General features: G+C 53.0%; 1 protein-coding gene across 1 annotated transcript in view; it reads left to right on the top strand.

Moving 5' to 3' along the window:
• SEC14L5 (SEC14 like lipid binding 5) overlaps positions 1-14,449 on the top strand; it is a 47,100-nt gene extending 32,651 nt beyond the window's left edge. Inside the window, exons 11-16 of the mRNA XM_019756468.2 lie at positions 366-537; positions 3,131-3,265; positions 4,205-4,339; positions 4,732-4,959; positions 5,933-6,093; positions 10,600-14,449. Coding sequence (XP_019612027.2) covers positions 366-537; positions 3,131-3,265; positions 4,205-4,339; positions 4,732-4,959; positions 5,933-6,093; positions 10,600-10,708 — 940 coding nt within the window. The 3' untranslated portion in view covers positions 10,709-14,449. The remainder of the gene's footprint in view (positions 1-365; positions 538-3,130; positions 3,266-4,204; positions 4,340-4,731; positions 4,960-5,932; positions 6,094-10,599) is intronic.
• The last annotated feature ends 4,499 nt before the right edge of the window (positions 14,450-18,948 follow it).

Genomic DNA, 18,948 nt, shown 5'->3' with positions numbered 1-18,948 from the left:
ACATATACTATCTCATTTCACCCTAACAATTGCTTGAGATGGGGCCTGTTTACTGTCATTGCTGCTGCCCTGATGAGGAAATTGCCCATGTCACACTACTCTCAGGGGTGAAGGTGACTCTTGAATTCAGGCACTCAGCCTCAGAGTCCATGCTCTGAGCCTCTTTGCCATGTGGTTTCTCCGTGGTGGTAGGATCCACGAGTGTCTTGTGGCCCCTGCCCCTGCTGTTCCCAGCCCTGCCTCACTGAGCCGCTCCATCCATCCCTGTCTGTCGGCCTCCCCACCGCACCAGGGTCCACACGGAGGGTGTTGGGGGCCCTGGGAGGTGGCCGAGTGTGGAGTGAGGGGGCCCATGTCCTCCGCAGCTCCTGGACCTGCCTGGTGGACCTGGAAGGGCTTAACATGCGGCACCTGTGGCGGCCGGGGGTGAAGGCCCTTCTGCGCATGATCGAGGTGGTGGAGGCCAACTACCCCGAGACCCTGGGCCGGCTGCTCATCGTGCGTGCCCCCCGCGTCTTCCCTGTGCTCTGGACGCTGGTAAGAGCCCAAGCCTGACATGGCAGGGGGTCTCTCTGTGAGCTGTCCTGCCCGCTTGTCCTGCGTCCTTTCCTCTAACTCACACACCATAAGGTCACCCTTTTTAAAGTGCACAAGTCCATGGTTTTTAGTACAGTCACAGAGCTGTGCCGCCATCACCACACCTAATTCTAGAACATTGCCATTACTCTGAAAGGAAACCCCGTGCCTACTAACAGGCCTCCCTTCCCCCTCCCCTCAGCTCCTGGCAACCGTGAACCTACTTTGTGTCTCTGTGGATTTGCCTCTTAGACAGGTTTCATAGAAATGGAATCCTACAATGAGTCTTTTTGCGTCTGACTTCTCTCCCTGAGCGTCGTGATTCCAGGTTCATCCATCCACTCTGTAGCACGTGTCAGTACTTCACTCCTTTTATGTCTGAGTAATATTTCACTCTATGGATGGAGCACATTTTATGTATCCTTTGTCCTGCTTCGTGCACACGAGAGTCACACTCGGAACTGTACAGGCCTCCTGGGACTCCTGTGAGCTGGTTCTGAGGACGGCTGGGGTCCTGTGCTATTGGGATTTTAAAACATTTTGCCCATGACCCATAGTAAGAAACACACTGTAGGCTGCAACCCGGCACACGCATGTGTGTACACACACAGGCATACACACACACACACATAGGCTGGTCATGGTGTGCTAAATTGATTTCAAAACCATCGACAGGTTGTCATTCGCAGTTGCAAACCACTGCCCTGCGGCCTTGCTGAGGTCCTCAGGCCAGGGCAGTGTCAGGCCCCTCCCAGTCCTACAGACTCAGACTCAGGGCCTGGGGGGGCGGGGGTGTCATCGGTGTCCACGAATGCCTGAGAAGTGCTGCTGGAAGTAGAGGGTCAATCGAGACAGAGATTTAAGAGTTGAAGCTTAAATGGATTCAGTGTTTTACTAAGCACCTACTATGTGCCAGGCACCTTTCCAGGCCCTGGGGATTTGGAGTGCAAAGCCAGCCACTGTGTCTCTCTCCATGACAGTGGGGCACCAGTAAAGGCTTCATGGTTTCCTGTGACAATGGCATGAGGACGTTCAGGGTTCTTGGAGCGACTAAGCCAGGCAGGGGGTGTTGCAAGGGGGAATCTACATGAGGGAACTGAGGCAGGTCCCCCTAGGAGGTGGCTTGTGACTGAGACCTGAGGACGGCACAAGAGTCACACAGGGAAGGGCTTGGCAGGCGACCTGGACGTGGGCAAAGGACTAGAGGAAGGACCACTTTACAGGACCATCGAAACCAATCCAGGGGCTGGAGGAAAACGGGGGGAAAGGATGGCTGCCCCGAGGAAGCTGGTAGATGCTCAGGACACAGCTCAGGCTGTGGCGATGACGGACACTTGCTGGGGCCCTGGAGGACGCCAGCGGGAGAGGACGTGGGTAGACTGGGGGCAGGGCGTTCTCTGGCTTCTGTGGCGACGTCAAGGCTGGGCGGGGAAGCAGGAGCTGCAGGAGCGACAGGCAGGATGTGCCACGGAAGCTTTTTATCCCGAAATAGCCTCATCTTTGCAAACATTATGTTCCTTTGCTGTTTGGAAATTTCCTATGATATACATTGGGTGGGGGTGGGCGCCCGTCAATGGGGCTGGAAGGAGGCTTCACTCTGATGGCACAAGTGGAGGGGTGGGGTGACAGGAAGGAATTGCTTGCAGAGATGTAGGTGGGATGGAGAGGCCCCGGGGAGTAGTTGCTGCAGTAAAGCCATGACCACCCCAGGGCTGGAGGGACAAGAGGAGGGCATAGCCTTTGGTGTGGAGCCTGTGACAGCTGGGGCAGGAGTGGGGGCAGGGCTGCCAGTGGGGGCCGCAGCTTCCAGGTGGGGAGGGCATGCAGATGGGGAAGTACCACCTCCTGTCTCCTGCTGCCCCCCCCACCAGTGGCCACACCTGATGGAGCAGGGGACTGCCTCCCGGGGTGCGGACTGAAGAAGAGTGACTACACAAGTGGGATCCCAGTTCCCAGTCTGCCTTTTGCTGGTGGCAGTCCTTGCTGAATTGGCTTGTGCCCTGCCATGTTAAGTGCCTCAGTCTCTCCCTCCCTTCCTCCCTTCTTTCCTTCCTCCCTTCCATCCCTCCCCACCTATTTATTGAGTCAGACACCACTCCAGTATTGAGGATGCCTTGAAAAATCAGATCGACATGCATCTTAGAGCTTGCTGTTGAAATACTTGCTGCAGAGAAACAAACCATGGTCATCCATACAGTGGAACATTATTCAGCCATAAAAAAGGAAGCACTGATAACGCTACACAGGAAAGGCCACACATATCGTATGATTCCCTTTATGTGGAATGTCCAGAATAGGCAAATCTATAGCGACAGAAAGCAGATTAGTGATTGCCAGAGGAGAGGGGAGGGGCAGTGAGTGCTAATGAGCGTGGGGCTTCCTGTTGGGAGGATGAAAATGTCTTGGAATTAGACAGAGGTGATGGTTGCACAACATGGTGAATAACTGAAAGCCACGAAATCGTTCACTTTAAAATGCTTATAATTCTGCGTTATGTGAATTACATCTCAATTAAAAAACAGCTTTTCTCCTCGCCTCCTCGCCCCGATTTCAGATCAGCCCGTTCATCAATGAGAACACCAGGCAGAAGTTCCTCATCTGCAGTGGCAGCCATTACCAGGGCCCTGGAGGCCTCACCGACTACCTGGATAAAGACGTGATCCCCGACTTCCTTGGGGGAGAGTGCGTGGTGAGGGCGCTGGGGTTTGGGCGCCAGGAGGGGAGGAGCCGGGGAGTGCTGGGCTGGTTTTAGAAGCTGCCCCCAAGACAGGTGACTCCTCTCAGAAGGAGGGGCCTTTCCTTGGTTCTTTCAAACATAGTAAGCGAGACAGAAGTTTCCAGAAGTCCAGAGACCAGGCCAGTCAAAGGTTTGCCCCTCCTGTATTCCCCACCTAAGAGTAGGTCGCTAGAATACAGTCAGAGTGTACCTGTTGGCTTTGCACCCTTTTCTGTAGAGGGAGGTGACCCCAATGTCCCAGAGGCCTGGAGCTGGTGTACCCAAAAGGATTTATCCCTAACCCACAACCACAGGGCATGGGATGACAGAGCAACTGCTTCCAGGAGAGGCAGTCCCAGCCCCCTTTTGTTGACCTGCCCACCCCCCCCGGGGGGGTGAGATGATAGGGGTGACGCTGTCACAGCTGTCTTATCTCATCTGGCTGTGGGAAGGCAGGACCCTTTCTCTTCTCTAACAGAAATACCAAACAGTATCCTTGCCTAATTTGGGGGGGAAAAAACAACATTTTGTAGGAATTTTGCCAAGTTTGCTTGTTTCCTCCACTTGTTGCGATATGTATATATGACTTATATTTAGCAAATGGGCCTACTAGACCAAGCATAAGGGTAAGGGACGTGAGCCTGGGGCCTGACAACACGGGTCTATGCCCTGACTCAGCCACTTTCCACTCTGTGATCTCTCCTGCCTGACCTCTCTGAGCCTCTATTTCCCTCCTCTGTGACATGGGAAGAATAATAGTCCACACTGCATTTTGTTGTAGTTCTGGGGGTGAAATGGTGCTATAAAAGCTCAGTGCCCAGCTCACTAAGGGGTTGCTGTTGTAAGTGTGGTTTCAGGGGTCACAGAAACCTGGCTGGGCTCTGACCTGCCACCTTTGTCTTTGTGCCCCAGTGTAATGTCCCCGAAGGAGGACTGGTCCCCAAGTCACTCTATCTGACAGAAGAGCAGCAAGAGCACGCAGACCAGATGCACCAGTGGAGAGAGACGTACCAGTCGGCCAGCGTGCTCCGCGGGGCCCCCCACGAGGTGCTGGGGTCCCGGCCTGGGAGGGCCCACAGGGACGGGGTGTCATTATAGGTTAGGGTCCCCCAGAGCACAGCCTGAAATGAGGGTTCTCATACCAGCGATTTGCTGAGGGCAAGCTCTCAGGAGAAACCCGTAAGCAGGGGCGGGGCAGGATGGACGTGGGCAAGAATCTAAGCTAAGGGGCCATTTCAGCCACGGTCTAGCCCTGTCTGACCCTTGGGGGTCGCTGGATGTGCAGAGCCCTGTAGAGCGGCTCTGCTGGCGTTTTGTACCCTCATGTCAGTCAGTCAGTGACTGTGAGGCAGCCCTCACAGCATGGTGGGATCTCCCAGGCATTTCGCATGGAGGGATGGGGGAGGGTCCATTCTCAGACCCCATCTGTCCCCACGTAGGTCACAGTGGAGATTCTGGAGGGGGAGTCAGTCATTACCTGGGATTTCGACATCCTGCGAGGGGACGTGGTGTTCAGCCTGTACCACACTAAACAGATGCCCAAGAAGGGCCCACGGGAGCCTGGGGCCAGGCCCGGCGGGCAGCTGACGGACAAAGGCTGGGCCCCAGTCACAGATTACAGTCGTGTGGAGGCCCCCCTCGTCTGCCGGGAAGGGGAGAGCATCCAGGTTCGAATTCCTTGGCTCATTTATGCATCCGTCACACAGGACTGAGTGTCCAGTAGGTGACAGAATTGAGGGGCAAGCAGTGGACAAACGGGACCCTGCAGGACAGTGGGGGACAAAGACTGGTCCAGGACCGGGACCTCAGGACCCCAACCTCAGAATCCCCTGGACGTGTGTCAAAGATGCAGGTTTCCAGGCCCCAGGCACAGCAGCGGATTCAGAACCTCTGGGTGTGGGGCCTGGAATGGGCAACCCTCTCCTGCTGATTTCTCATACACAGTGAAGTCCCAGAACCCACGCAGCACAGAAACTATAGGGCTGGGAACGGAACACGGACAGGACGCCAAACATGAGCCCCTGTGCTGACCTTCACATCCTCCAGGAGGCCAGGGCTTGCAAGTGGGACATCACTGGCCCCAAACACACACACACACACACACACACACACACACTCACACACACACACACACACACACACAAGTGCTGGCGGGCACTACAGATCTTACTGAAGGTTCCATGGCAAGTCGAGCAGATGGCTGTCACATTATACACCGGCAACGCCCCCGGGGTCCCCCTGCACAGCCCAGCCCTTCCCAGCAGTTGCTGTTCTTATAACAGCTAACACACCCCCGTCTCGTTCTCTGTTCTCAACAAACTCTACCCACCTGCGAGGTCCCCCTCCCAAGTCGCTCTCCAGAACTCCTCAGTGTGCAAAGCCTGGTCAGCGGAACAAGAGCCCAACAAAAGCCAGGCGGTTACCCAAACCACACCCACGCTGTCCTGCAGCCACCCCCCCAGGCCTTGACCCCTCCCAGATTCAGAAGGAGGCTCTCAGCTGCCAGGGATATGGGGGTGACAGCAGATGGGAAGCAAGGATGGCTTCAGGAAGCTTAGAGGAAGGACTTGCTGGGGGCTGGTTGAGAAGGGGGTGCCATCCCCAGGAGGCCCAGAGCCTCAGGTGTGCCCGCTGTTTCAGGGCTCCCACGTGACCCGGTGGCCTGGCACCTACCTGCTCCAGTGGCAAATGCACAGCCCCCCCGGCAATGTGGTGGAGGACGTCCTGACCGCCCTGCACAGCCCTGGCCCCAGGTGCAAACTCCTGTATTACTACGAGGTGCTGGCATCGGAGGACTTCAGGTAGGGGGTTTGGGGAGGGGGCCTGGGCAGGAAGGGCCCCCAGCTCCCGCCAGGCCAGGCCGGGCTGGGGGCCTGGCATTCATCTCCCCTACCAGCCTCTGAGCTTCTCTAGGGTGGGGCACTGGTACTGTTAAAAATTTCCAGTGGCTCAGCACTTTAGTGTGAGAAATCGGACACTATGTCCAAACTCTGCCGCAGCTGCAGAAACTTCCCCTCAAATGAAACCCTGGACAGAAGCCCAACATACCAGATGGATTGGTTGGGGGAAGCCTGAGGCCCTCCTGTTTGGACCTCCCCTCCTCCTAGAATTCCATAAAACAGGGTTTGGACTGTTCTAGAACAGTCTAGAATACTGCCTCACAGACAACTCTCCCACATGATGCTTTCAGAGAGACAGGAAAATACAGTGGCTAAGACTTCCAGCACTTCCTGGTTGCTGTGTGACCTTGGCCAAGTCGCTTCACCTCTCTGAGCCTCAGACTTCCTCTCTGTTCAATGGGGACCACTGGAGCCCCAAAGTTGCGGGATTGTCACGAGGATGAAATGGTTAGGGGAAGCTGGCCCTTCACCTGGGCATACAGTAAGTGCTCAAGAGCAGAAATAGAGCAGAAGGTGAGGAGATGGAGCAGGCAGTTTCTTTAAGGTTTTGCATTTTATCTTTTAAAAATGAATGTGATTTTTGCATTCTGCTTTGTGGCGTATCTGTTAGTCTCCATCTAAAAATAATGTTTTAGAGGCGGGTGCAAGATGACAGTGTAGGAGGATGCTGAACTCACCCCCTCAATGAACACAGTGGAAAATCACCTACCTTTAGAGCAATTCCTCCTAAGAGAAAAGTGAAGGCTGATTGAACAGCTTCTGCACGATGAGAGAGAGAGAGAGAGAGAGAGAGAGAGAGAGAGAGAGAGAGAGAGAGAGAGGCTGCATAGAGAAGTTTGGGGAACCACAAGAACTGTCTGGGATCTGAGGGAACTCTTTGGGATCAGAGGTTCTGGTGAGCGCCATTGTTTATGTCCCCCCTCCATCTAGATAGCACAGGTGGGAGTTCTAGCCAGGTCCTCTAGCCGACTTGCAAGGCAGTGCATTCTGGCTCACCCTGCCCTGGAGCTCCCTCCCACAGGACCAACAGGGTGCTGTGGCACGCATGCACGACCAGATTAACAGGGCACTGCTACATGCACACTGGGCCACCCCGCCCAGAGCTAGCTCAAGCAGGAACAGGAGGCTTTGACACGCATGCACTGGGCTGCCCAGCCTGGACCCCACTCCAGCTGTGGACAACAGGATCAGTAGGGTGCTGCCAGGCCAAGACTGAACCAGGAAGAAACAGAAAATCTCAATAGACCAATTACTAGCAACCAAATTGAAGCAGTAATAATAATAATAATGATAAACTCCCAACAAACAAAAGTCCAGGACCAGACAGCTTCACAGGTAAATTCTATCAAACATTTAAAGAAGAATTAATACCTGTCTTTCTCAAAATATTCCAAAAATTGAAGAGGAAGGAATACTTCCAAACTCATCTTACGAGGCCAGCATTACCTTGATACCAAAACTAGACAAAGACACGACAAGAAGAAGAAAATTACAAGCCAGTATCCCTGATGGACCAAAATACAAACATTCTCAACAAAATATCAGCAAACCAAATTCAACAATACATTAAAAGGGTTATACACCATGATCAAGAGGGATTTACTCCAGGGAAGCAAGGATGGTTCAATATCCACAAATCAATCAATGTGATACACCACATCAATAAAATCAAGGAAAAAAATCATATGATCACCTCAATAGATGCAGAAAAAGCATTTGTCAAAATTCAACATATATTTATGATGAAAACTCTCAACAAAGTGAGTGTAGAAGTAATACAGTCCAACATAATAAAGGTTATATATGACAAACCCATAGCTAATGTCATATTCGATGGTGCAAAGCTGAAAGCCTTTCTTCTAATATCAGGAATAAGACAAAAAGGTCCATACGCACCACTTTTATTCAGTGTAGTATTACAAGTTCTAGCCACGGCAATCAGAAAAGACAAAGAAGTAAAAGGCATCCCAATTAGAAAGGAAGAGGTAAAACTGTCACTATTTGCAGATGACATGATACTATATATAGAAAACCCTAAAGACGCCACCAAAAAATTATGAGAGTCAATGAATTCAGTAAAGTTGCAGGGTACAAAATTAACAGACAATAATCTATTGCCTGTCTATACACAATAACGAGCGATCAGAAGGAGAAATTAGAAAACAATCCCATTTACAATTGTGTCAAAGAGTATAAAATACCTGGGAATAAATTTAGCCAAGGAGGTGAAAGACGTGTATGCTGAAAACTGTAAGACATTGAATAAGATACAAATAAATGGGACGATAACCATGCTCATAGGTTGTTAAAATGTCCACACCACCCAAAGTAATCTACAGATTCAGTGCAGTCTCCATCAAAATGCCAATGGCATTCTCCTCAGAACTAGAACAAATCATCTTAAAATTTACATGGAACCACAAAAGGCCCCGGATAGCCAAAGCAATCTTGAGAAAGAAGAACAAAGTTGGAGGTATCACACTCCCTGATTTCAAACTATACTGAAGTCTATAATAATCAAAACAGGATGTTACTGGGACAAAAACATACCATAGATCAATGGAACAGAATAGAGAGCCCAGAAATAAACACTCAGTTATATGGTTAATTAATCTATGACAAAAGAGGCAAGAATATAAATGGAAAAGTGACAGTCTCTTCAATAATTGGTATTGGGAAAATTAGAGATATCTGCAAAAAAAAAAAAAAAAAAAAAAAAAAGACCACTCTCTTACACTATATGCAAAAATAAACTCAAAATGGATTAAACACTTAAATATAAGACTGAAACCATAAAACTCCTATAAAAAAACATAGATTGTAAACTCCTTGATGTCGGTTTTACCAATCTTTTTGGATGTGTCACCTCTGGCAAGGGAAACAAAAGCAAAAATAAATGGGACACTACATCAAATTAAAAAGAATGCTTTAAATTCCTTACTGTGGAGTAAAATTGATGCTCCAGGAGGGTGTTGCATCTGGACCCACATCCCAGGCGGAGCTCCAATGATCCTAGGGGCACGAGCTGCCTAGAGTGAGAAATACTGGGCTGGCATCTTTCCTCCAAAGAGAGTCCCTGTAGCATGTTGGAGGGCTGGCGATCCCCTCATTGGGAGGTAGCCAGTTTGAGCCATTAGCCTCAGTGCAGGGGAGAGGCTGAGGCCCTCAGACATCTGGATGCTGCTGCTCCTGGGAAGGCAGGTGGAGGCCGGGGGGTGGGCTGGAGGCTGCTTGCCAGCATGTCTGGTCTGGTCAGCATGGGGGAACCAGGCTGCCCTGCCCTTCACTAGCCTTGTGAGAGAACCAGTTCAAGGGCTGTTTCTGGGCCACCTTCAGTGGGCAGGCACTAGGCTGGGCCCTGAGGGGATCACAGACAGCGTTTCCTGTCATGGAGCAGGAGACCACAGAGTCACACCCGTGTGTAATTATGGGCAGTGATGGCTTCCCTGCAGGTATTCCAGCCTGACACCCTTGATCAAAGGCATGGCACACAGACAAGAGGTAGGTGCCAGAGGCCTTAACACAGGGAGCTGTGTCAGAACACAGAACGGCCCTGGCACAGGGTGGGCAGGGGAAGCCCAGGGGAGGTGTCTGGGAAGGGGCACTCGAGCACCCCAGATCATCTGGAGGGGCTCATGAAAATGCAGCCCGAGAGTGTGCAGCTCTGACAAGCTCCAGGAAACGCTGGTGGTGCTGGTCCCTGAAACACATTCTGAATAGCCAGGCCCTAAAGCCGCACTGCCCAACCCAGTAGCTGCTAGCCACAGGTGGCGCTTTCAACTTAGCTATTAGAACTAAATCGAGTTTAAAATTCCGTTCTTCGGTCGCACTAGCCACATCTGGAGTGCCCAGTGCCCCACGTGGCCAGTGGCTGCTGCAAGGGACAGCGCAGACAGAGAACGCGTCCACCATCGCAGAGTTCCCCTGGATGGTGCTGCTCTGAAGTCTGGAGTAGGAGTTAGTTAACTAGACGGAGCGGGCAGGAGAAAGGTTTCTGGCAGGAAGCGCAGACGTGCAAGGCTCCCAGGACAGGGGAGGTGGGTGTCGGAGAGTTAAAAGGAGGTGGCTGAGGTGAGGCTGGAGATGGGGTGGGCACTCACGGGCTGTGGGGTGCCCTCTGGGCCATGCTAGGTCCCAGGTCAGGGAAGCCCCTGAATGGTTTGTGGCAGGCTGGGCTCTGCTTAGGGGGACAGGGGTGCAGGCAAATGGGTAGAGCTTCATTTCTCATCATGGCCTCACTTGCTTTGCTCTCTGCACTTGCCCCTGAGCCCGGGGCGTTTACCAGCCTTACGGAAAGAGCCCTGGGGCCTCCTTTACAGCACTGCCAGCTTTCCCACCACTGTGCATGGGCCCCAGGGCTGGGTCTCCTCCAGAGGGTAACGTTTGTGTGGCACCCTTCCTCCCCAGGGGCTCCATGTCCAGCCTGGAATCCTGCACCAGTGGCTTCTCCCAGCTCAGTGCGGCCACCTCGTCCTCCTCTGGCCAGTCCCACAGCAGCTCCCTGGTCTCCAGATAGCCAGGACTGGGCCCTGCAGGGCAGCCCGCGTGCCCCCGCATCCACAAGCGTCTAGAACCAGAAGCCAGCTTGGCCGTGAGACCTGGACAGTGTGGGCTGCAGCCTGGGTCCAGACGCTCCCAAAGGCGGGATGTCTGGAGCTGAGGGCAGTGATCCAGCTCGTGGCCTGTGTGGCGGGAACCTCAGTCAGAACCATCGCCTTTGGGCTTCCTGTAATGAACAGCCCAGGAATGGGTGGCCCACCTCAGGTCTGCCTCGTCTGGGGACTCAGGGGTCTCACCAGGCTCAGGCTCACCCCTTCACTTCAGCCCCTGCTCTCCCTGTGACGGCCTCCTTCTCAGGTGCCTTCTGCATTGCCATGCGGTTCCTTCTTTCTCTCCTCCCAGCTCAGCTGCAGAAGGGAACTTCTTTGTCCCAAATTTCCTCCAACCTCCCAGAACTGAGTCAAATCAGCCTGCCTGGATCCCATGCCTGTCCCTGACCCAATCACGGTTGTCAGGGGAACAAAGAACACTGATTGGCTAGCAGGGCGTCCAATTTGGACCAATCACTGTGCAGGGAGGGGGATGCAGTGATTGGCCAGCCAGGACCACATGCTTGTCCCTGGCGCCAACCACCTGGTCTGAAAAGCACAAAGGGTCTCCAGGAATATTGGGGTCTCCCGCGAAGAAGGGGGAAAGAATACTGGGCAGGCGGAAATGAGGGGAATTCACCATAGCGTCTGATTCTATAGTGATGCCCTGTGTCCCAGGACAGGTACGGTGAACACTTCTATGATTTACAGGCTCTGCTTTCTGTAGGGAGCAGCCTGGCCTGGACTTGACATCCAGGTTCCTAGCGTTTGCCTGGGAAGGTCTGACCCTAACCACCCCTGACTTGAAAAGGGTGGGAAGACACAGGGTTTCTGCTAAGTTCCAGGCAATGATGAAGCTCCAGCTGTCTTTATGCTCCTCTGGAGGTCTCTTTCTCTCCTGGGAGCTCTTTCATTATGACGTTTTTGGTTGTTAAGTCATAGAGACCCACATAAAAGGATAGCCATTCATGGGTGCACGTAATTGGCCAGTTTAGGAGGGCTTGCTTCAGGTAAGGCTGGATCCAGGATCTCAACATGGCATCAGGACACCCCTGTGGGGTGGAGGCTGTCACTTTGTTGCATCTGCCCTGAGTCCAATCTGATCTCCGGAACCAGCTCCAATACTGACAGACTTTCCCTGAGTTCCTGCATGGGAGAATTTGGGGTCTCCTTGGGGCCTGAGGACATTTCTCTCTTTTCCTTCCCTGAGCCTCCAAAAAGGTAATAGGCCAGAGGTTACCAAGTTGCAGCCTGCAGTTTGATCTGGCCTGCCTTTCAGGTTTTTTTTTTTTTTTTTTTTTTTTTTTGCCTATAGAGGGATTTTAAAATTGGGGCATTTCATCCAGAAATCAAGATTTCTGGCTCCCCTTAGATAGTTGGGAGTGTTGGCAAAACAGGGCTATGTCATATAAATGCTACCAACACAGCTGTCACCCTGGATGGGGGCCATGCCAGGCCCCACCCCTCTCTATGGACCCATCCGTGGTCCATGTCACTCACTGCCTTGTCTGCCTGGGAGGGACGACACTGAAATGGTTTGGCAGGCAGCCTGAGTTCAGTCTGGGGCCGAGAGGCTCAGCATGACTTTTATCTCATAGCCTCGCTTACAGTTGGGGGTGGTCTCTGGCTCACACCGAGTCACTGGGCCTTGCACCAGGGCTGGGTTTACAACCGCAGGGATCACCACCTTCAGGCTTGTCATGACGAGGCAAGGAGAGGAAGCTTACTTTCCTACCAGCCTCAACCCCCAACCCGGAGCCACGGGAAGGAGATATCCTTCTTCCTGCAGGGATGGAGCCCCATCCACCTCTGTGGTTTTCATTTGGCTTCTCAGGTATAGGCACAAAATCCCAAAGTGCATCCTGTAACAAGGTGTGTGTACATGCATGTGAGGGGGAGAGAGAGAGGGAGAGGGAGATTGGAGACATCCTCAAAATGAATTGCTCTCATGTCAGCAGGCATTTACTGCTGAGAGCAATTTGCAATCGTGGCAACTAGCTTTAGATGAATTTCTAACTTTGCCTCTAAAAACTACATGTTATCCTAGAAGAATTTTCTTATTGTCTAGGACTAGCACCCAGTGAAGCCTTTGCTTGATTTGGGGTTAGAAATGCGTTTTGACAACTGGAACTTGGATCCGCTGATTCCAGAGAGGAGGGTCTGCCATCAGTAGTCCCACTTTTACAGGAGGAATGAGGGGCCTCAGGCTTACTCAGCTCTTTCCTTGAGATCTCTCTCTCTCTCTCTGTCTCTCTCTCTCTCAATATCCCTCTCTCCCTCCCTTTCTCAGGAAAGCCCCAGCTCAAACTGGCTTAAGCAACAAAGGGAATTCCCTGACTCCTGTCACTGGGGCTTTCTTCAGGTAAGGCTGGATCCAGGAACCCAGTGTCCTCAGCCTCATGTGCTCATCCTCACAGCCTCACCCAGGCCTCTTGGCTCTGTATCTCTTTGCACACTGGCCTCATCCTCTCCTCCAACCAGTGGGAAGTGGCTGCCAGCACCCTCTACCTACAACCGCAGGGCTCACCATCTCTAAGGCCGAGAGAGACTCGTTTCCATTTTAAATCCCATAGAAGGCTTTGATTGGCCCTGCACAAGTCACATGCTCACTCCTGTGGCTATATTAGCCCAGGGGCTGAGGGCCCTGTGATCAACATCCCCTCCAGAAGCCACAGTGGGATGGAGGAGAGCCAGTCAGTCATCCAAGGACGAGGGAAGCTGGGCCACAGACGCAGCGGATGGCCACGGTGGCATCTACTATGGTTCTCTTCCTGTGCTGGGGGTCTTGGGGGCCTGTGTTAGAACATCACCAATCAGTATGCCATTCTTCTTACCTGTGAGGCTTGGAATTAAAAATCCAAGGAAGGGCTGCCGAGCTCTTGCCTTCTAAATTTCCCTGGACCCCAAGGGCTGGAAGCTCCTTGGCTTGGCTTCTTTCTCCATCTTGTTCATTCACCTGTTGTGACCAGGACAGAAACAACCCACTCGCAACAGGACCTGCCTGCCCAGGCCCTGGGTTTAGGAGCCTGGGTCTTAAACTTTAGATGGGGTGGGGTTCAAACCCCAGCCATCTTTTCCCTAGCTGTGTAACCTCCAGCAAGTGACTTAGCCTCTCTGTGCCTCAGTTCCCTCATCTGTGAAATGGGGACAGCGGTGCCTACCTCATTCATTGGGTCGTAGCGGCTGTAGAGTCCGCAGCCCAGCACCCAGCTCCCAGAAAGCATGGGATAAGTCAGCAGTTATTCCGGTTGCTTAATGCTTCTCATTCAAAGACTGCAGACTCCTTGAGGACGCCTGTCACTGTTTTTCATGGGACAGAAGGCTTGGCGCAGCATGCATCTGGAGAAAAGTGGGTGTCAGTATATTGCTTCCCTCTGACTCTCTTTTTGAAACTGCTTGTTTTCTGGGCAAATCCACTCACCTGAAGCGCACCATTCAGCGTGGGGTCTCCCTCAAACCGCTAGAGAATGTTCTCTCCACAGGCTGAAATTAAGGGAGTGTGAGACTTTTCCTACCCTGCACTCTCTGGAATTTCTGCCCATCACATGACTCGTTCAATGAAAGAGTGTAATTCTTTTCCACAGTCTGTTTCAGTCAGTAAAACACAGCGTTTCCCGTGAGCCTGATGGTTTGCTCCAATCAGAAGCATTAAACGTTTTATATTTGGACACACCTCTGTGGTCTACTTCCTAAAACCCTGGGGGTTTCCCTCAGCTTGTTCAAGAATCACCCAGCTATTGTTTCTAAGACTCCAGAGCCTCCTCAACAGGGCTGATATCAGCCTCAGGGGTTGCAAATTGGCTCTTGGGGGCTGTCATGCAGGGTGTCATGTGGGGTCTCAGCTCCCGCTCCCCACATGACGCAGGACATGGTGAGACCAAAAAGGAACACCCACGGAGCCATGGATAGGGAGTCATACCACTATAGTCTCGCTGGCGGCTGGGTTGGAGACACAGGAAGCAGGAGCCACATGGTCCACAACCCACCCTCCGCTTCTTTGCCAACCGACCCCACTTGCTAACTGCAATCCACGCTTGCTAGCTCAGCCACGGCAGTTATATTAGTGGCCAATGGCTAACGGTAACAGCTGATGGCCAACTAGTCACAGCTGATGGCCATCTACTACCCGAGCCAGCACCTTTCCACGTGAGGCCAAGAGCCTGGAAACTGCACTCCTGGCTCTGTCCCCACAGGGACACACACAAAAATTACACTTTTGTATATATAAAACACAGGTATACTGTATCAGCTTCCTGGGGCTGTCGTAACAAAATACCACAAACTTATTGTGGTGGCTTAACACAACAGACATTCATTCTCTGCCAGTTCTGGAGGCCAGATGCCTGAAGTCAAGGTGTGGCAGGCTCAGGGGAGGATCCGTCCTGCCCCTTCCAGCTTCCAGGGGCTCCTGGCATTCTGGGCTCGTGGCTGCATGACTGCTGTCTCTGCCTCCATCTTCCCATAGCCTTCTCTCCCGTGTGTCTCCTTTTTATTCAGACGCCATTCATTGGAGTTAGGGCCCAGCCCAAGTCCAGGATGATTTCATCTCGAGGTCCTTAACTAATGACATCTGCAAAGACCTACTTCCAAATAAGGCCAAATTAGGAGGTTCTGGGTGGACGTGGATTTTGGGGGACACTATCCAACCTGCTGCATATGCACACAGCGTGTACACAGATGGGTGTGCACTTTTTTGGTGGTATCAGACCCAGACACCTGGGGCCCTCTTAGTGCTGCCCACCCATTATCTTGGGGACGACTTCCTGACTTCTACTTGCCAGGTATCCAGGTGAGGAGGGCCCTGCTGTCCATCTTGCTGGCCACTCTGTCCTGTCCCACGGGGTTTTCCCCCCAAGTCCCAGTGTTGCGTCAGAGGACAGCCACCATTCTGAAGTCAAGAGGGTAGAAGTCTCGTTCAGGGAAACACCTGCCCTTCCTGCAAGCTCCCTTCGGACACAGCAGGGGTGTTGGCTGCCACACGCTTCTGAAAAGTCTACCTGGTTTTGGAGCAGGAGGCCAAAGGCTGTCACCCGGGGAGCAGAAGAGGTGGGGTTCCTTTGTGTGACAGCGTTAAAGCCACCTGTCTACACCAGCTTGTTACCCAGCCCTGCCCAACACATCTGACTGAGGAGAGGCTGCCTTGGTACGGTGCACTCACTCACTCTAAGGCCGTTCCACGCGTTTCTCTGGAACTGTGGGCGAAGACTCCCAAAGGAATAGCCATCTGACTCGTGGGTGTGGCAGGTGTTGAGAAAGATAAGAGTTCCCTGGGGTAGCGAGCTGGGATCAGGTCTGCCCCTTAGGTCACTGCTGACGTCTGTCTCGGCAGAACTACCTCCCCGGAAGCCCCTCTGGGGTTTGGGCCTGGAGAGAACAGAACACACCGGGGCTCCCTGTGGCCCAGAAGCTGCCTGTGGGACCACTTCTTACTCTGAGGCCAGGGCCGTGTCCAAGGCAGACACCTGTGGGCCCCCATGGAGGCGGGTCTCAGGGCATTGGCAGGGGGCGTATGGACAGGGCCTGGAAAGAGGGAAAGAACCAGAAGGAAAGGCGCTGAGTAGCTCTCAGGGGCAGCTGTGGCTTTTTCCTCAGTCCATTTTCCCTGCCCCCTTCAGTGTCCCCGACCCTGGCAACGCATTTCTAAGGAACATGAGTCCCCAGAAAGCACAGTTTGAAACCTCTGACTGAAGAGTTTTCTGGAGCCCAGATTTTTCTGAGACAGACTCCTTTGAGGCGAAAGCTGTCGGTATCACACTTGAATTGTTTCCCCTTCAGGGCTCCTGAGAGCCCTTGAGAGCCCACACATCGACCCCAACACTGGAATTTTTTTCTGAAAGTTTTATAAAGAAGCATCCCAGCCGCTGCGATGTGTCGCCATGGTAACTGCCCAGTACACAGAACTCTCCGGGTTCCAAGTCAGGCCATCACGACTTCTGGTCCACATTCTGTGTCCGGGGGTCTTCCATCATGACCATGAGGTGCGGAGGGGACCCTTGCTCTGCCATAACTGGCTCACGTTGATCTCTGACCCACAGTACTGAAGTTTGATGACTTTAGCTCTTGTATATTTGTGTCACATGTGTCCCACCACCAAAGGTAGGTACTGGAATCTCGGACATTTTTCTGCCTCCTGTTGTATGTACCATCTAAGCTCAGCAAATGCCTGAGTCCAAAACATGAGTCCTAGAATGGCACGTTATGAGTGTCAGACTCTGGGCTGCACGAGACCGCAAAATCCAACACGATCTGCCTCACGCAAAGAACGGGGATTTATTGGTCCACATAATTGGGAACTCCAAGAATGCTGCTGGCTTCAGGTAACGATCCAGGGGATCAAATGATACCCCCTTTCTCTCTTGGTTCAGTTATCTGCCATGGTGGCTTCACTCTCCTCCTCCACGTGGCCCTCATGCTGGAAGCTGGACAATCCCAGTGGCAAGTTCCTCCCGGTTCCAGCAGAAGTTCCAAGGGGGCTCCGACTGGCCAACTGGGACACGTGCCTATCTCTGAACCATTCGCTGATACCACCTGGACTTGGAGGGAGGGCATAGTGCCAGCCAAACCACCAGGATGGAGGATGGAGGAGGCAGTGCCCCAAAAGCAACTCGATGGAGGCTCGTGGTTGAGGCCCTTGAGACCCTGCCCACCTTCCCTGGGCACTCTCATTACCACGGAGGGCATCTGGAGGCAAGAAACTGAAATTTTTCTCTCGATGGCTACCTGGAGCACACCTGGCCTGTGTAGGGCAGGGTGGAAGTGCCAGAGACTTAAGCCCCAGAGCCTCCCTCAACCCAGGGTGAAGTGGGTGTAGGCTGATCAACACACCAGCTTCCCCACCCAGCGGCACAGGTGTTCTCAGCCAGGTAAGCCTGGCTGCCCACAGTGGGGAGCTGCTCAATAATGCCCCGTGTACAGGTCGCCTTCCCTTCTTCCCTGTCCCCCATCCAGGGCTTCTTGGGGTCACCTCCCAAATATACTACTTGCCCTCCCTTCCTTGTTTCTGCTGGAAACAAGGAACTAACAGGGAGGCCCCTGACCCAGGGACTCTGAGAAAACCCTTGTCCTGAAAGCCCCGACCTCTGCAGAGGACGTCTCTGAGCTGGAAGGTCGCAGTTCTGCGCACAGGATTGCAGAAACAGTTCTGCTGCTGGGAAGAGCCGTTTCAGACGGGTGGTTACTAAAAGGACTGGATGTTGGGAAAAGATCATAGATACTTCTATGACAAACCAGAAAAAAAAAGAAAGAAAAAATGGTTGGGATCACAGGGAAGACGAATGTGTCCCAGTTGCTGAACCAGGGTCCCCTCTGGACACCATGACAGGCCCTCTCCAGGCACTGCCGTGCTCGGCAGGCCTGGAATCCAGCAATCCCGTGTGCAGAACTGCAACCTTGCAGCTCAGAGACGTCCTCTGCAGAGGTCGGGGCTTTCAGGACAAGGGTTTTCACAGCCTGTTGTCTCAGAGCCCCTGGGTCGGGGGCCTCCCTGTTAGTTCCTGGACCCCTCTGACCCTGAGATTCTGATTCCGTGGCTCTGGGATGGGGTCCGGAAGTCTGCAATCATAGAACATTCCTGGGGAATACACCTGACCTGCCACCAGGCTCAGGAACTGTCTTGGGAATATGCCAAAGTGATGGTCAGCTGCCTGGGAACTTGTCTAAGCTCTGTGAGTACGTCCTGCCCTTGAACACTGGCAGCCCGGGGCCTCTTGGTACATCCGAAGAGCAAAATACAAACTGAACCTTCCAGGTGGAACTGAACACAAGCTCCCTGGGAGAACACGTGAACTTGGTCGCTTCCATTGCCGAAAGGAGGAGATAACACTTGCAGCATTTGCTGGTTCCTTGAACAAGTGGCTGCCCTTAAGCTCCCAGACATGCTGAGAATACCCTGCTGCCATCCCTCTCCTCCCTCCCACCTGGGTCACAAACCCGGGGAGGGGCTGAGTGAGGAGCTGGAGCCTTTAGCGGCCTGGCGGGCCGTGGGCTGTGGCCTCCTCATTCACCGGGCACTGGCAGACTTGGGCCTGTGGCACCAGCTGGAGGACTGAAATGTCGCACCCAGGAGGGAACATCACAGGCTGGCACAATGGCTCCCCACGTGTCTACCCTCATCTTCAGAGACAGACAGCAAGACACGCAGACCCAGAGACACGTCCTTGCAGGAACT

This window comes from Rhinolophus sinicus, linkage group LG18 (genome assembly GCF_036562045.2).
Source record: "Rhinolophus sinicus isolate RSC01 linkage group LG18, ASM3656204v1, whole genome shotgun sequence".
Taxonomy (NCBI): domain Eukaryota; kingdom Metazoa; phylum Chordata; class Mammalia; order Chiroptera; family Rhinolophidae; genus Rhinolophus; species Rhinolophus sinicus.
This window is presented reverse-complemented; position numbering and strand designations above follow the sequence as displayed.